Source organism: Oncorhynchus tshawytscha, linkage group LG07 (assembly GCF_018296145.1).
Source record: "Oncorhynchus tshawytscha isolate Ot180627B linkage group LG07, Otsh_v2.0, whole genome shotgun sequence".
Lineage (NCBI taxonomy): Eukaryota > Metazoa > Chordata > Actinopteri > Salmoniformes > Salmonidae > Oncorhynchus > Oncorhynchus tshawytscha.
This window is the reverse complement of record NC_056435.1, coordinates 3,859,469-3,876,457: the sequence shown is the minus strand read 5'-3', so window position 1 is coordinate 3,876,457 and position 16,989 is coordinate 3,859,469. Positions and strand designations below refer to the sequence as shown.

General features: G+C 43.5%; 2 protein-coding genes across 3 annotated transcripts; one reads left to right on the top strand and one right to left on the bottom strand.

Annotated features, from left to right (window-relative positions):
- Positions 1-1,853: 1,853 nt before the first annotated feature.
- On the bottom strand, positions 1,854-6,611 carry LOC112239062. Its single transcript, XM_024407570.2, has 6 exons — positions 5,904-6,611; positions 5,557-5,619; positions 5,404-5,466; positions 5,118-5,180; positions 2,507-2,635; positions 1,854-2,218 (listed from the first exon to the last, which is right to left on the bottom strand). Exons 1-6 carry the CDS (start codon positions 6,307-6,309, stop codon positions 1,938-1,940), a joined length of 1,005 nt encoding a protein of 334 aa, XP_024263338.1. The 5' UTR covers positions 6,310-6,611; the 3' UTR covers positions 1,854-1,937.
- A 492-nt stretch (positions 6,612-7,103) lies between these two features.
- Positions 7,104-16,914, top strand: LOC112239060 (activin receptor type-1-like). Of its 2 annotated transcripts, none has more exons than XM_042323917.1 (11): positions 7,104-7,256; positions 10,162-10,232; positions 10,776-10,846; positions 10,937-11,191; positions 11,318-11,529; positions 11,620-11,719; positions 13,467-13,613; positions 14,570-14,845; positions 15,048-15,245; positions 15,390-15,520; positions 15,735-16,914. In XM_042323917.1, the coding sequence occupies exons 3-11, from the start codon at positions 10,789-10,791 to the stop codon at positions 15,864-15,866; spliced, it is 1,509 nt and encodes a 502-aa protein (XP_042179851.1). In that variant the 5' UTR covers positions 7,104-7,256; positions 10,162-10,232; positions 10,776-10,788; the 3' UTR covers positions 15,867-16,914. The 2 variants fall into 2 exon arrangements, with proteins under 2 accessions (XP_042179851.1, XP_042179850.1); XM_042323916.1 differs by having other exon boundaries at positions 7,105-7,256; positions 10,170-10,232.
- The last annotated feature ends 75 nt before the right edge of the window (positions 16,915-16,989 follow it).

The window sequence follows — 16,989 nt, the reverse complement described above, 5'->3', positions numbered from 1 at the left end:
AAAAGGTCTCAATTACATTACAAATGGTCCTTTTGTTCGATAAATTCCTTCTTTATATCCATAAAAACTCAGTTTAGCTGGCGCGCTTCAGTCAATAATCCACTCGGTTTGCCTCCTTCAAATTGCATACAAAATTAATCACAAACGTTACCAATAAACTTATCCAAACAAGTCAATCAACGTTTATAATCAATCCTTAGGTACCCTAATACGCAAATAAACAATACAATTTAATACGGAGAATCGTTATAGTCTTTACCGAAAATGGGAGCCACTTAGAAAAACTACAACTTCTCCCTCATTTTTCCAAAAACCAGCCTGAAACTCTTTCTAAAGACTGTTGACATCTAGTGGAAGCCCTAGGAACTGCAATCGGGGACGATTTCGCCCTATTATAAAAGTGCCAGGCATTGAAAGCAGTGGTATGCTGAATATTCTTTTGTTTGATGGTTTGTCCTCTGGGTTTCACCTGCCATTTCAGTTCTGTTATACTCACAGACATTATTTGAACAGTTTTAGAAACTTTAGAGTGTTTTCTATCCAAATCTACCAATTATATGCATATCCTAACCTCTGGGCCTGAGTAGCAGGCAGTTAACTTTGGGCAGGCTTTTCATCTGGACGTTAAAATACCGCCTCCTATCCCAAATAAGTTTTGAAAGCAGGTCATTTCGATCAATGAGGCTACGAGACTGCTTGTTGTCATTGTCTGTCATTTGCCAGTCGCCAAGGTCATCAGATTTCAGGTTGAAAACATTGGTCCAGATAACAGAGAGGGTGCTAAGATGATAGGACCTGAAAGGGCATGGACACAGAGCCAAACCCAGAGCAGTGTACAGAGAAGATATCTGCTGTGCCCTCCAAACTTATTTAAATTAGACTAAAGTACAGAATGTCACCTTTTATTTCTTATGTTGGTCCTGTGTGTGTCTCAGCTGGTAGAGCAAGGCCCTTACAATGTCACGATTGTGGGTTGGTTCCCGCTGGGGCCACCCATAAGACAATCTATCCATGCACTACTGTAAGTTGCTTTGGATAAAAACATCTGCTAAATGTCATAGTCTATATTATTATAGCGAAGACGTTAATTAGGGAAAAAGAGTGCAAAGTTGTCTGCCCAAGTTATTGTACCGATCGAGCATGCATGCATTAAATTGCTGAAGAGAAGACTGAGGTAAAACAAATATTGAAAAGCGGTGTGATAAAAGCTGATCAAGGCATCGGTGTCCAAAGACCTACCTTTATTTGACCTTGATTATTTATCCAATGAAAATGCTTCATAATAAAGCAACAACAAATAAGTTGATATCTGTCCAGATACCGGAGGGCGCTGTAGTTCATCTAACTCTAGGCCACCACCAAGAAGACTATTTCTCTCTAGAGCTCCCTACTGTATGTCCTTGGATCCATACTGCTAAACAGTCAGTCAGATACCAACACCACCAGATGGATAGTAACATTGCCGGTAAACGATTTAGTTATATGGGTGATTTAATTGGCATCTAAGGGGGCAGAGTTGTACTTGTTTTTCCCCCCAGATGAAAATAAACAGGTTTAAGGTCTAATTAAAAGGTTAAAAAACTATAAGGAGTATGGTATTGAGGTAAAGCGTAAATTAGAATTTGAGTTTTACTTCGTGCTAATGATAGGTACATTTGGGCCTTGTTGTGGACAGACTATGTCATGACTCTATAATGTAACCTAATCATCCATCCCAAACCTTCCTCTCCCCTTCTTCCCACCAACCAGAAACACTGAGCTCCTGTCATGTTGAACTAATTAACACATTCATCAGGATGTCATACAGACTGCAAAACATAAATAATACAACATTCTGCTTTTAATGATGCATTTATTAATACGGGAGTCATTTTGGCTCCAAGAGGCCCTGACATACAGACACTTTACTAGAGACCATTACAGCATCCATGATGTTCTCACACTGTGAAGAGCAGGAAGCCACTGAAGATGTTGTGATTATTTGAGTTATCATAGAGCCGGTTGCTTGCAGGGATGCGCATGTACACCACGTCTCCCTCCTCCAGCTCTAGACTGACTCCATTAGACAGTGTCTCATAACCGCCAGCATTATATCCCTGACTATACATGATTTTCTGTCCATTCTTATACATGTATGCAGAAAAGTAAAACGAGGTCTGGACACTCATGGCAGTGAAGCTAATGTAGTAGAGTCCTCTCACTGGTGCTGTGAAGACACCTGTATCAGAGGAGAGTAAAGAGGAATCAACACAAAGCCATTGGCACCTGATAGCTAAACAAGAAAAGTTAACTTTGTAGCTACAGTAAGTACCAGACTACTTAACCTCCTAGCCCAACGGCCATAAGAGCGACTGGCCTCAGAAGCACAGGCTTACAAAGGAGGGTTTGGAAGGATGGCCACGCATGACTAAAGATCGACAAATACATATCACATTTGCAAGGAGCATTCAAAAAGGGACAAAGAGTTGGTTTGAAATCAGGCCAGAGATCAGTGAAAGTAGACTACCTGTAGCTGGGTTGTAGGCCTTGCCAATGTTTGAGAAGATTTTGGTGTATACCAGTGTGGTTTCAGCAACAAAGGGTCCAACAGTTCCTGAATCAGTCAAACCAGCAGAGAAGGCCACCCTTGGCCTGTCTGCGAACACAGGAAAGATAACATACAGATTGAATGACAGACTGTACTTCTAGTATTCTCAAGTACACAGTGAAAACTGCATTACACCCTCTGGCAAAAGATTAAACGTTGTTAATAACCCAAATCCAGATAGCTGATGTTCTGAAAGAGCTGCAGAATCTGGATCCCTACAAATCAGCTGGGCTAGACAATCTGGACCCTCTCTTTCTAAAATTATCTGACAATATTTTTGCAACCCCTATTACTAGCCTGTTCAACCTCTCTTTCGTATCGTCTGAGATTCCCATAGATTGGAAAGCTGCCGCGGTCATCCTCCTCTTCAAAGGGGGAGACACTCTAGACCCAAACTGCTACAGACCTATATCTATTCTACCCTGCCTTTCTAAAGGTCTTTGAAAGCCAAGTTCACAAACAGATTACCAACCATTTCGAATCCCACCGTACCTTCTCCACTATGCAATCTGGTTCCAGAGCTGGTCATGGGTGCACCTCAGCCACGCGCAAGGTCCTAAACTATATCATAACCACCATTGATAAGAGACATTACTGTGCAGCCGTATTCATCGACCTGGCTAAGGCTTTCGACTCTGTCAATCACAACATTCTTATTGGCTGACTCAACAGCCTTGGTTTCTCAAATGATTGCCTCGCTTGGTTCACCAACTACTTCTCCAATAGAGTTCAGTATGCCAAATCGGAGGGCCTGTTGTCCGGACCTCTGGCAGTCTCTATGGGGGTGCCACAGGGTTCAATTCTCGGGCCGACTCGTCTCTGTATTCACCAATGATGTCGCTCTCGCTGCTGGTGATTCTTTGATCCACCTCTAAGCAGACGACACCATTCTGTATACATCTGGCCCTTCTTTGGACACTGTGTTAACTAACCTCCAGATGAGCTTCAATGCCATACAACTCTCCTTCCGTGGCCTCCAACTGCTCTTAAATGCAAGTAAAACTACATGCATGCTCTTCAACCGATCGCTGCCCGCACCTACCCGCCCGTCCAGCATCACTACTCTGGACGGTTCTGACTTAGAATATGTGGACAACTACAAATACCTAGGTGTCTGGTTAGACTGCAAACTCTCCTTCCAGACTCATTAAGCATCTCCAATCCAAAATTACATCTAGAATCGGCTTCCTATTTCACAACAAAGCATCCTTCACTCATGCTGCCAAACATACCCTTGAAAAACTGACCATCCTACCGATCCTCAACTTCGGCGATGTCATTTACAAAATAGCCTCCAACACTCTACTCAACAAACTGAATGCAGTCTATCACAGTGCCATCCGTTTTGTCACCAAAGCTCCATATACTTACTACACACCACTGCGACCTGTATGCTCTCGTTGTCTGGCCCTCGCTTCATACTCGTCGCCAAACCCACTGGGTCCAGGTCATCTACAAGTCTCTGCTAGGTAAAGTCCCCCCCTTATCTCAGCTTACTGGTCACCATAGCAGCACCCACCCGTAGCACGGGCTCCAGCAGGTATATCTCACTGGTCACCCCCAAAGCAAATTCTTCCATTGGCCACCTCTCCTTCCAGTTCTCTGCTGCCAATGACTGGAACGAACTGCAAAAATCTCTGAAGCTGGAGACTCTTACCTCCCTCACTAGATTTAAGCACCAGCTGTCAGAGCAGCTCACAGATCACTGCACCTGTACATAGCTCATCTGTAAATAGCCCATCCAATCTACCTCATCCCCATACGGTATTTATTTATCTTGCTCCTTTGCATCCCAGTATCTCTACTTGCGAATTCATCTTCTGCACATCCTACCATTCCAGTGTTTAATTGCTATATTGTAATTACATCGCCACCATGGCCTACTTATTGCCTTACCTCTCTTATCCTACCTCATTTGCACATGCTGTATATAGATCTTTCTACTGTATTATTGACTGTATGTTTGTTTACTCCATGTGTAACTCTGTGTTGTTGTATGTGTTGAACTGCTTTGCTTCATCTTGGCCAGGTCACAGTTGATAATGAGAACTTGTTCTGAACTAGCCTACCTGGTTAAATAAATGTGACATATTTTTAAAAAACAACTAAAAACATGTATGTATGTATGTATGTATGTATGTATGTATCCGTGTTGCAGAGTGAAAACAGCACAATGCTAAATGTTGGAGCAAGAGCTTTGAGTGAGATCTCAGGGAGAGTGATGTCACCATATGACAGAACTCTTCTACTGTGGCAGATGTGACATTTTTGGGAGTAGGGGGGAGCTGAATACAGCCAAACTGGGAGAGAGTAGAGAAGCTTTGTGGTGTTTGGATAGATTCGAAACTGAACAGAGCAGGCAAATCAACTGCTACATTTTCAATTGTGTGTGTGTTGTAGAGTTTAAACTGAACTGTGACATCACCCTCCTAAGATCGAAGACTCAACTGTGGCTCTCAGAGAGACAAGGTAATGTTTTGCGAGACGTGTGTATGTTTGACGCAGATGTCAAGGCAATCATCTGTTTTACCTGCAGTTGCTCTCTTCAGCTCCTCCACCTGGCTCTCACTAGCACTCAGTCTGGTCTCCAGGGCTGAACAATCATTACAAAGTCAGGACTACTCTTATGTATAATGCACTTCCTATGAACAGTAAGGTTAAGTGCAGTAGCGCTTTTAATATATATTATGTAAACATACCTGCAAGATACCACATATTCCATAGAATTATTACAAGGTAAAGAAATATTCAAGTATTTCTGTCATTTAGGTGAACTATCCCTTTTTAACAACCAGTAAATCACTCTTACTTATTACCTGCATTCTCAGCCTCACTGGCTGTCACTCTGTCCCCCATGGCTGATAGTTCAGCAGCTTGGGCTAAATTTATGGAAACATAAGCTATTCAAGTTTATGTAAAACGGGTGAGTAATAAGCATAATCATTCAGATAAGCAATATAGAGAATGACCTGCATTCTTTGTCTGCAGCTCCTCCACCCAGGTCTTACTGCCACTCAATCCAGCGGTCAGGTCTAGAATGATAGAAGAAATATGAAAAACAATTAATGTTGACCTTTGTGGAAAGAGGTGCCTGAAATGTTTTATTAAAAAAAAATCCCAGGACAGGAAATATGGCAGACATTGTTGAGGCTTCATGTGCCTTTGGCGTAATAAGGCCTAAGTACGTAAGTGCCTTACAAACTAAACTGAAAGAAACGTCCATCCAGAATGTTAAATGTTCATTATTTCCACTTTCGCTGACAATCAAATATAACTTCAGTTGACTGTAAAGCAATAAATAATAAGTTTAAATGACCTGTGTTCTCTTTCTCCACTTCCTGCACTTTATTCTTGGTGAGCATCAGCGCCACCCTAAGATCGGTCACTGTGTTTCTCTGCTCCTCAGCCTCACTGGCTGTCACTCTGACCTCCATGTTCCTCAGCTTCTCGCTCTGCTCCACCACAGCGGTTCCCAGGTTGTGCACCATGTCTCTCAGCTCCTTCATCTCAGTCCAGATGTCAGGCGAGGTGGTCGTCTGTTTGTTGGTTTTCTCTGAAGCGTCAGTCATTTGGCTCTCCATCTGAACCTCTCTCACCCTGCTTGCTCTCCCTGCACTGTGTCCCTGTTGAGTGATGTCACTCTCTCGGACCCCTCCACTCTCCTCCTGAGTCCATGCCCTAGACAGACAGATCAACACCAGCAGAACAACAGTACCCCTCATTCTGAAACGATACCTGTTCCGATATGATACACTTTATGAGGCTCAGACCCCTGACTCATATACACACATCTCAGTTAAGCAGTACGTGTACAAGAGACACGTCATACTCAGTGGAAAAATACTAAAGCCATAAGGATGTTCCGATACATTTTTTTTAAATCAGAAGTTTCAACACAGCAGTTAAATCGATGTTGCGTAAGACTGTGAGAAGTCTGCAACTGCAGTGATCTCATGTCTCAGTACAGTTTGTACTTGGGTCACTTTGACATTATTCCAACTTATGATTATGGATATGATCGGGGAGGGGACGCTGATCCTAGATCTGTACCTAGGGGAACTTCATCCCAGAGTTTATGATAGGTGTGACTGGCCATTGTCAGATCTCATCCTAATAGGTTGGATCTAAGCATTATGGCGAAGGTCCATTGAGCACTCTAGGCAAAGGGAAGGTTAAGCCCTACTGCTTCTCCACCTATCCAGTGTTTCATCTCTGCATTCTGTAAACACAGAAGGGGATGGAGGGGTCAAGGGACCAAGAAAGCTGATAAAGAATGAGTGCAAGGCAATGAGTTATAAATATATTAGATAAGTGAACTTGCTTTGATCTGTCTAGCTACCTGGCTGTCTGCCCCCTGCAGAGTTGAGCTACATCAGACACTCATTGTAAATGCTTCAATGAATTACATGAGATGTGTGTACAAAAACACCTAAACAAAAATAACTTTGTAATGGGGAGAACCCCAAAATGGTTTGAGGACTGGGGTACCCACAATGCATTATAACGGGAACGTTGTTGTGACGTCATGTTGTTGCGCTAGAACTGCACGACCCAACAAGAAGCCTGTGGGTGGTGGTCGGTTCGTTCAGCCTTTTTATAGTAAAAGCAACTGAACTAACTAGCACGCTAATTTGGACTAGCCCTACCAAAGTCAGTTAATTAAGCCCAGGTAAGCACCATTTCGCAAGCTTTTGGGGAGCTAGCTGCTACTAGCCAGCTAAGGGCATGCTAACGAAGCTGAGCTAGAACAAGTAACGTTAAGATGGTTCAACGTTAGCGTAGCGAAATTGCCAATAGCTTATAGTGAATTGTAATAAAACAGCAAGTAAACGTTCGCTAACTAGAAGTTTTGATACAATAATACAGTGCATTCAGATAGTGTAGACCCCTTGACTTTTCCCAAATCTTATTCCGTTACAGCCTTATTCTAAAATTGATTAAATTGTACCCCGCCCCCAATTCAACACACAATACCCCATAATGACAAAGCCAAAAGGAAAACAAATATTTTTGCAAATGTGTAGAGAATACAAACTGAAATATCACATTTTACATAGGTATTCAGACCCTTTACTCAGTACTTTGTTGAAGCACCATGACTCTACAAGCTTGGCACACCTGTATTTGGGGAGTTTCTCCCATTCTTCTCTGCCGATCCTGTCAAGCGCTGTCAGGTTGGATGGGGAGCGTCGCCTCAGATATTTTCAGGTCTCTCCAGAGATGTTCGATCGGGTTCAATTCTGTGCCACTCAAGGATATTCAGAGACTTGTCCCGAAGCCACTCCTGCGTTGTCTTGGCTGTGTACTTAGGGTCGTTGTCCTGGTGGAAGGTGAACCTTTGCCCCAGTCTGAGGTCCTGCACTCTGAAGCAGGTTTTCATTAAGTATCTCTCTGTACTTTGCTACGTTCATCTTTCCCTCGATCTGCTGAACAACATCCCCACAGCATGATGCTGCCACCACCAAGCTTCACCGTAGGGATGGTGCCAGATTTCCTCCAGATGTGCATTCAGGCCAAAGAGTTTGAGTTTGGTTTCATCAGACCAGAGAATCTTGTTTCCTTGTTTCCCATTTTCTTCGGGACCTTCAATGTTGCAGAGATTTTTTTGTACCCTTCCCCAGACCTGTGCCTCGACACAATCCTGTCTTGGAGCTCTACGGACAATTCCTTCGTTCGCATGGCTTGGTTTTTGCTCTGACATCCACTGTCAGCTGGAGGACCTTATATAGACAGGTGTGTGTCTTTCCAAACCATGTCCAATCAATTGAATTTAACACAGGTGGACTCCAATCAAGTTGTAGAAACATCTCAAAGATGATCAATGAAAACAGGATGCACCTGAGATCAATTACAAGTCTCATAGCAAAGGGTCTGAATACTTATGTAAATAAGGTATTACTGTTTTATTTTTAATACATTTGCAAATAATTCTAAACCTGTTCGCATTGTCATTATGGGGTATTGTGAGTAGATTGGATATCTTTTTAAAATACATTTTAGAATAAGTCTGTAACAGAACAAATTTTGGAAAAAGGGAAGTTGATTATCCCTTTTATACCATGGTTATAATTGAACACGTTTGCTGCTAGAAATGTGTTAAAACATCCAGTTGAAATAATGCACGCTCTAGAATGCCCTTCAAGTATTCAACATGGTATAATGGTATAATGGTATAATTAAGCAATAAGGCTTGAGGGGGTGTGGTATATGGCCAATTTACCACTGCTAAGGGCTGTTCTTAGCTGTGGTATATTGTCCAAATACCATTTTTTATTTTTTTTACCATAAACCAATACATGTTTTGTCATACCTGCGGTACATGGTCTGATATACCACGGCTGCCAGCCAATCAGCATTCAGGGCTTGACCACCCAGGATATAATGCCCATTATAAACTGGGTGGTTTGAGCCCTGAACACTGATTGGCTGACAGCCGTGGTATATCAGACTGATACCACGGGTATGACAAATTATTTTTACCGCTCTAATTACATTGACCAGTTTATAATAGCAATAAGGCACCTTGGGAGTTTGTGGTATATAATCAATATACAAAGGCTAAGGGCTGTATCCAGGCACTGCGTTGCATCGTGATAAGAACAGCCCTTAGACGTGGTATATTGGACATATACCACACCCCCTCGGGCCTTATTGCTTTAAATAACGCACAGTTTATTCGATGGCTAAGTTCATTCTTAGATGTTCGAGCTGCTTTTGAAAGCAAAAGGTTAATTGAAAACATTATTTTCGTTGCTGAATTAGATTTTCATAATAGCAAGCTAGGACTGATGGTTTGGTTAGCTGAACTAGCAAGTCTTTTTGGTTACCAAGTCTACTCTAGCTACTCTAGTAAACTAGCTAGCTACTATATGTTAAACACATTCATAGCAGCAAATGTGTTAAATTATAGTCATGGTATGAAAGGGATCATGAACTCGGGGCTCTATGCGTTCTCTAAAAAAATAATGCAACTCTGTGGAATGTTAGTTCACTCTTCTAGTGAGTTGTGGAACACACCTCCCACGTCGTTCATTATTTTCCACAGAGCTCATTGATTATCCCTTACATAATGCACACTCTAGAATGTTCTTCAAGCCAATCAGGAGTATTCAACAATGCTAGCGAAAATGTTCTAGATATCTAGTTGGCTAGACATGATTTGTGTCATGCCGTAACTAGCTAGCCTGCGTTAGTGAACAGTAGCTAGCTAGATGGCCGAGGAGAACAGCTGTGTGGAGACTGGCTGCTAGCCAGTTATTTTCCACTAAACCTTGCAGGGCATGACACAAATCATGTCCAGCCAACTAGATATCTAGAACATTTTCGCTCGGTAGCTAACGCTGTCTAACTAGCTATGCATGTTTTATGGTGACTGAAAGAGTCAAACCAGTAACTTTACCACAGTGTTGGTTTTGTACTTCCTAGACTGATGTACATCACATCATTAATGTGTTGTGCAGTTGAGAAACCCGGCTATAAAATAAGCAGTAATACGTGTATGATGGCTACCTGATATGAGAATGTGTCTAACTGAATCCTGCTACTGTTTGGCTTCTCTCCTGTCCCCTCCGGAGATTTGTAGAGGCCAGACTGGCTATGTCTGAGCCCTAAGGCACAGCAAAGCATCCCAACTGGACCACTACAAGTAAGACCTGCTAGTAGTAAGCCCATATCTAACCAGGGCTTGGGTCAGTTCCAATGCAATTCAGTCTATTCAGAGAGTGAATAGCAATTCAGTTTCAATTCCTCTCTAAATAGAAATTAAATTGACCCAATCCATGGTCTAATGTGGTTCTTATATTCTGTCATTTGTTTATTTTTAAATGTTTTATTTAACCTTTATTTAAGTAGGCAAGTCCGTTAAGAACAAATTCTTATTTACAATGATGGCCTACCAAAAGACAAAAGGCCTCCTGCGGCGACGGGGGCTGGGAATAAAAATATAGGACCAAACACACATCACGACGAGAGAGACACTACAACACTACATAAAAAGATCCCTAAGACAACAACATAGTGTGGCTATGTATTTTTCCCTGTCAATATTGTGAGTTGCAGCCCAGTTTAATTCACTCACACGCTGCGGAGGGTCGATCAATTGAGACAAAAGCCATTGTGTCCCTTAAAGAGAGGAAATAAAATGACTGTGACCAGTTCTGAGAGCTGACCGTCTCCCTCTCCCCTACAGTGCAGTGAACCAAATGGGTCGTTGTGTCTTTCTGTTCCTGCTGCTACAGACCCTGCAGACATTGGCCGAAGGTAGACGTAAAGTATATCTACCGCTCTCTCATATGGACATTTGCTTTGCATGTGTGTTAACTCTCTCCCCTTCTTCTCTCGCTCTATTAGATGGCCAGTTGCTGTGCGTGTGTGAGGGCAGCGGCTGCCTCAACTCCCCCCAGTGCGAGGGCTCTCAGTGCTACTCGTCGGTGGCGGTCAGTAGCCATGGGGCCGTAGTAACACGGGGCTGCCTGCAGGGATCAGAGAAGACCCGTTTGATCTGTTCTACGGCCTCCTCCCTCAGCCATGCCTTGCTCTGCTGCTCCAGCTTCATGTGCAACCGCAACACCACCGCCAGCTCACTACTGCCCCTCCTCGCTACAGGCGGGAACTGCACCCTTTAAACTACTTTTAAGAAAAGCAAAGACTTGCTTGTTTCATGGCATGCTGGGTCCAGTTATAGTGATGTAACATTTTCTCTCTCCCTCTTCTGCCTTTCTCTCCCTCCAGCTCCAGAAGAAGAGCCTGTGAGGTATCGTGTGGAGACTCTGGCCCTGTTTGTATTGGGTCCAGTAGTGATCCTTACCCTCCTGTCAGTCCTATCTGTGTTGGGCTGCAGGAGGCTGCACCACGGCAGGCTACAGCGACTACAGGAGTTTGACCCAGAACAGGATGCGATTGACGGACTCATCACCTCTAATGTTCGGGACAGCACTCTGGCTGTAAGAAGAAAAGACTTGATGAGTTTGTTTGCGTGTATTTTATAGAGAGAACCCTGATGACCTCTGTCTCTCCCCAACTTCTCTCTCTAGGAGCTGTTGGACCACTCCTGTACGTCAGGCAGTGGTTCAGGCCTGCCCTTCCTGGTCCAGAGAACTGTGGCCAGACAGATCAGCCTAATGGAGTGTGTAGGTACGTAGAAACGCAACAATTAGATCAGCCTAATGGTGTGTGTAGGTACATAGAATCACAACACATATAACAGACAAACACATACAGTGGGGCAAAAAAAGTATTTAGTCAGTCACCAATTGTGCAAGTTCTCCCACTTAAAAATATGAGAGAGGCCTGTCATTTTCATCATAGGGACACTTCAACCATGATAGACAAAATGAGAAAAAAAAATCCAGAAAATCACATTGTAGGATTTTGAATGAATTTATTTACAAATTATGGTGGAAAGTAAGTATTTGGTCACCTACAAACAAGCAAGATTTCTGTCTCTCACAGACCTGTAACTTATTCTTTAAGAGGCTCCTCTGTCCTCCACTCGTTACCTGTATTAATGGCACCTGTTTGAACTTGTTATCAGTATAAAAGACACCTGTCCATAACCTCCAACAGTCACACTCCAAACTCCACTATGGCCAAGACCAAAGAGCTGTCAAAGGACACCAGAAACAAAATTGTAGACCGGCACCAGGCTGGGAAGACTGAATCTGCAATAGGTAAGCAGCTTGGTTTGAAGAAATCAACTGTGGGAGCAATTATTAGGAAATGGAAGACATACAAGACCACTGATAATCTCCCTCGATCTGGGGCTCCACGCAAGATCTCACCCTGTCGGGTCAAAATTATCACAAGAATGGTGAGCAAAAATCCCAGAACCACACAGGGGGACCTAGTGAATGACCTGCAGAGAGCTGGGACCAAAGTAACAAAGCCTACCATCAGTAACACACTACGCCGCCAGGGACTCAAATCTTGCAGTGCCAGACGTGTCCCCCTGCTTAAGCCAGTACATGTCCAGGCCCGTCTGAAGTTTGCTAGAGAGAATTTGGATGATCCAGAAGAAGATTGGGAGAATGTCATGTGGTCAGATGAAACCAAAATATAACTTTTTGGTAAAAACTCAACTCGTAGTGTTTGGAGGACAAAGAATGCTGAGTTGCATCCAAAGAACACCATACCTACTGTGAAGCATGGGGGTGGAAACATCATGCTTTGGGGCTGTTTTTCTGCAAAGGGACCAGGACGACTGATCCGTGTAAAGGAAAGAATGAATGGGGCCATGTATCGTGAGATTTTGAGTGAAAACCTCCTTCCCTCAGCAAGGGCATTGATGATGAAACGTGGCTGGGTCTTTCAGCATGACAATGATCCCAAACACACCGCCCGGGCAACGAAGGAGTGGCTTCGTAAGAAGCATTTCAAGGTCCTGGAGTGGCCTAGCCAGTCTCCAGATCTCAACCCCATAGAAAATCTTTGGAGGGAGTTGAAAGTCTGTGTTGCCCAGCAACAGCCTCAAAACATCACTGCTCTAGAGGAGATCTGCATGGAGGAATGGGCCAAAATACCAGCAACAGTGTGTGAAAACCTTGTGAAGACTTACAGAAAACGTTTGACCTCTGTCATTGCCAACAAAGGCAATAACAAAGTATTGAGATACACTTTTGTTATTGACAAAATACTTATTTTCCACCATCATTTGCAAATAAATTCATATAAAATCCTACAATGTGATTTTCTGGATTTCTTTTCTCATTTTGTCTGTCATAGTTGAAGTGTACCTATGATGAAAATACAGGCCTCTCTCATCTTTTTAAGTGGGAGAACTTGCACAATTGGTGGCTGACTAAATACTTTTTTGCCCCACTGTATAACAGAAATGTAAACATGGGTTTTGTAACGAATGAGGTCTCTCTCCCCATGTCTTTAGGGAAGGGGCGTTATGGAGAGGTCTGGAGGGGTCAGTGGCAGGGGGAGAACGTGGCTGTGAAAATCTTCTCCTCCCGGGACGAGAGGTCATGGTTCAGGGAGACTGAGATCTACAACACAGTGCTGCTGAGACACGAGAACATACTAGGTGAGTAGGAGTTCATCTCGCTCTCTAACCCACATCCAGCTCCCACATACTGTATTGGACACAAGCACACAACAGCATATTGAACAATGTTAAGATATGAAATGGTAATATTCAAATAATATTTAATAATGGTCAGCGTTCTCCCCAAAGAATGTAAGAGGGGTGGTCTTATCATATACAGTGCCTTCGGAAGGTATTCAGACCCCTTGATCTTTTCCACATTGTTACTTTACAGCCTTATTCTAAAATGGACTAAGTCATTTTCTCCCCCCAATCTACACACAACACCCCATAATGACAAAGCAAAAACAGGTTTGTAGAAATGTTTTCACACACAAAAAAAGTGAGGTTGGATAGGGAGCGTCGCTGCACAGCTATTTTCAGTTTTTTTGGTACCCCAGATCTGTGCCTCGACACAATCCTGTCTTGGAGCTCTACAGACAATTCCTTCGACCTCATGGCTTGGTTTTTGCTTTGACATCCACTGTCAACTGTGGGACCTTATATAGACAGGTGTGCGCCTTTCCGAATCATGTCCAATTAATTGAATTTAACACAGGTGGTCTCCCAAGTTGTAGAAAGATCTCAAGGATGATCAATGAAAACAGGATGCACCTGAGCTCAATTTCAAGTCTCATAGCAAAGGGTCTGAATATGTATGTATATAATTCTCTTATTAATACATTTACAAAAATGTCTTAGCCTGTTTTCGCTTTGTCATTATTGGGTATTGTGTGTAGAATCCATTTTAGAATAAGGCTGTAACGTAACAAAATGTGGAAAAAGTCAAGGGGTCTGAATACTTTCCGAATGGCCTGTAAGACCATTACAGGTGTTAAAAATCTCCCGCCGTACTCAGCAGCAGCACCTTGTTAAAAATTCCCGGGGAGAACCCGATGGTAATATTAAAATAATAGTTATTAGTTAAGATATTTGACCTCTCCGTTTCCTTCCAGGCTTCATGGCGTCAGATATGACGTCTCGTAACTCCAGCACCCAGCTCTGGCTTATCACACATTACCATGACAACGGCTCGCTCTACGACTACCTCCAGAGGGTTCCCGTGGAGACGGGGGAGGGCCTAGCGATGGCGACGTCGGTGGCGTGCGGTTTGGTGCACCTGCACACGGAGATCTTCGGCACCGAGGGGAAGCCGGCCATCGCTCATCGAGACCTGAAGAGCAAGAATATACTGGTGACCAAGGAGCTACATTGTTGTATAGCTGATCTGGGTCAGTAGTGTGTGTGTCTGAGTGTCTGTCTTTACATGCTACTAATTAGCGTCGGTACTTAAATCCAATGTGAAAGAAATATGTCAGAGGTTGATAGATGCAGAGCCATATAACAAAAAATAAACAGGGCACCCAGTCACACACAGTAGCCATTTTGTGCCTGTACTGACCAGTTTCTCTCCTCTCACCCTGTTCCCTACAGGCCTGGCAGTAACCCACTCCCAGTCAGACAACCAGCTGGATGTAGGAAACAACCCAAAGGTGGGCACCAAGCGCTACATGGCTCCTGAGGTGTTGGATGAGTCCATCCAGACAGACTGTTTTGATGCTTATAAGAGAGTGGACATCTGGGCCTTCGGTCTGGTGCTGTGGGAGATCGCTAGGAGAACCTACAGCAACGGTGACGACTAATAATGTTTTTATTACCTAAAATAGTTCAGAAACCTCTGACGTCAAGTGGCTTCCTCTCCTCGTCCCCTTTCCTTCACCTAGCCCCTGTAACCCTTGACCCTAACACTAGATGTCTTCTTACCCCTGTGATCAGGTATTGTGGAGGAGTACAAGCCTCCGTTCTATGACCAGGTGCCTAACGACCCCAGCTTTGAGGACATGAGGAAGGTAGTGTGTGTGGAACAACAACGACCGTTCATCCCCAACCGCTGGTTCTCCGACCCTGTGAGTATGACCACTATATGACCGTTAAATGACCACACACACTGGTACCATGACCTTAACGGTAACACTACATTAAGGTAATCCGTTCTCAGGTTTCTGTGTTTCAAACCCTGTCTTCTCGTGTATCAACTTACAATGACCCTCTCCATCTCTCTCCCCTTCTCCTCTTTCTCTGTCTCCCTATCTCTTTCTCCCCCCCACCCTCTCGCTCTAGACCCTGTGTGCCCTGGTGAAACTGATGAAGGAGTGTTGGTACCAGAACCCCTCGGCTCGCCTCACAGCCCTGCGCATCAAAAAGACCCTGAACAAGATCCATAGCTCCCTGGAGAAAGGAAAGAAGTCGTGAGGAGAGGAAAGGAGGACGACTGCCAGAGGAGCGATAGAAAGAAGGCAGGAGAGTAGAGATGCCAGATCAGATGGACACAGCTGCTGCTACTGAACATGAATGTTGATATCCTTATTGGCTGAATGCTGAACTGAACTACTTAGTCACTCCGTGTGAGAGATGGTGTTACCGTAGCCTTACCCTGCTTTAAAGGCCTGTACACGCTGCAGGGGTCAAGGCTGGGGCTCAGACCCTCTACACACACGCACTTCTGCCCATTTGTTGTTTCAATGTTCAGCCAATCATATTATGTTGCTCTACTCAGACAATCAGATGTGTATTCCAATGTAGCTACACACACGAACAAAGACACACACAATCTTGAGTTCAGTTACACAGGAACAGAGCCAATAGGATCAAATGAACGCTGTGGTTGTGAACTCTATATTAAAATATTTATGTAGTGTGCTTTATGTGTAGGGTGGGACTATGATGATTTGTAATGTTATGACTAGGAGTTTGGGAGTTGGTCTTGGTAAGGGAAAACTGATTACATTACAAGGAAACTTTATGTACCCATGTAAATGCAGATTTTTGGCTGGTAAGACATTGTGTATTTACAAAGGAAGTCAGGAGACATGCCTCCACATGCTTTGAATTGTGAGCTGTGAATGCATTATTGTTATAAATATTGGAACCACATACTGATTCAGTATTGTATGCTTTGTACAATTCCACCCAGTGCTCTTGATTTACTTCAGACCTGCGCCATGTTGGCAGAGTTTTCACCTTGACTGGTTTCAAAAGTGAAAAACTCTCCCAACCCAGAGTGCAGCCTTTGAGGCTCTAAGCCAGATTTGGTTGTGGGGCCCCCCACCTTGCAACAAAACATTTTATTGGCCCCCCTCTTTACGGAGGAGAGAGAATGTTTTTTTGAATGTGATTTTCCTGTGTAGTAGCTGTTTGGAATTTCAGCCTGTTTTGGTGGAAGTTTCAGCCTTCCATGGTGACATCACCATGTGGTAAATGTGTTAATAGACCAATAAACACTTTTAGTTTTCCACTCAGACAGTGCTAGTAACGTTTTTTTGCTTTAGAAAGTGCTCTTGCTAAGAAGCTATTTTTGACCATTTTAATTAAACAA

What these genes read in the sequence shown, in the direction of transcription:
- LOC112239062 (XM_024407570.2), bottom strand. Translation starts at nt 6,309, where the DNA reads ATGAGGGGTACTGTTGTTCTGCTGGTGTTGATCTGTCTGTCTAGGGCA. An exon ending in CAGTGAGGCTGAGAATGCAG is followed by an intron (nt 5,181 to 5,403) that starts GTAATAAGTAAG and finishes ATGATTGTTCAG; the next exon opens with CCCTGGAGACCAGACTGAGT. An exon ending in GGCCTACAACCCAGCTACAG is followed by an intron (nt 2,219 to 2,506) that starts GTAGTCTACTTT and finishes CCTCTGATACAG; the next exon opens with GTGTCTTCACAGCACCAGTG.
- LOC112239060 (XM_042323917.1), top strand. Translation starts at nt 10,789, where the DNA reads ATGGGTCGTTGTGTCTTTCTGTTCCTGCTGCTACAGACCCTGCAGACA. An exon ending in TTCGGGACAGCACTCTGGCT is followed by an intron (nt 11,530 to 11,619) that starts GTAAGAAGAAAA and finishes TTCTCTCTCTAG; the next exon opens with GAGCTGTTGGACCACTCCTG. An exon ending in GAGACACGAGAACATACTAG is followed by an intron (nt 13,614 to 14,569) that starts GTGAGTAGGAGT and finishes GTTTCCTTCCAG; the next exon opens with GCTTCATGGCGTCAGATATG.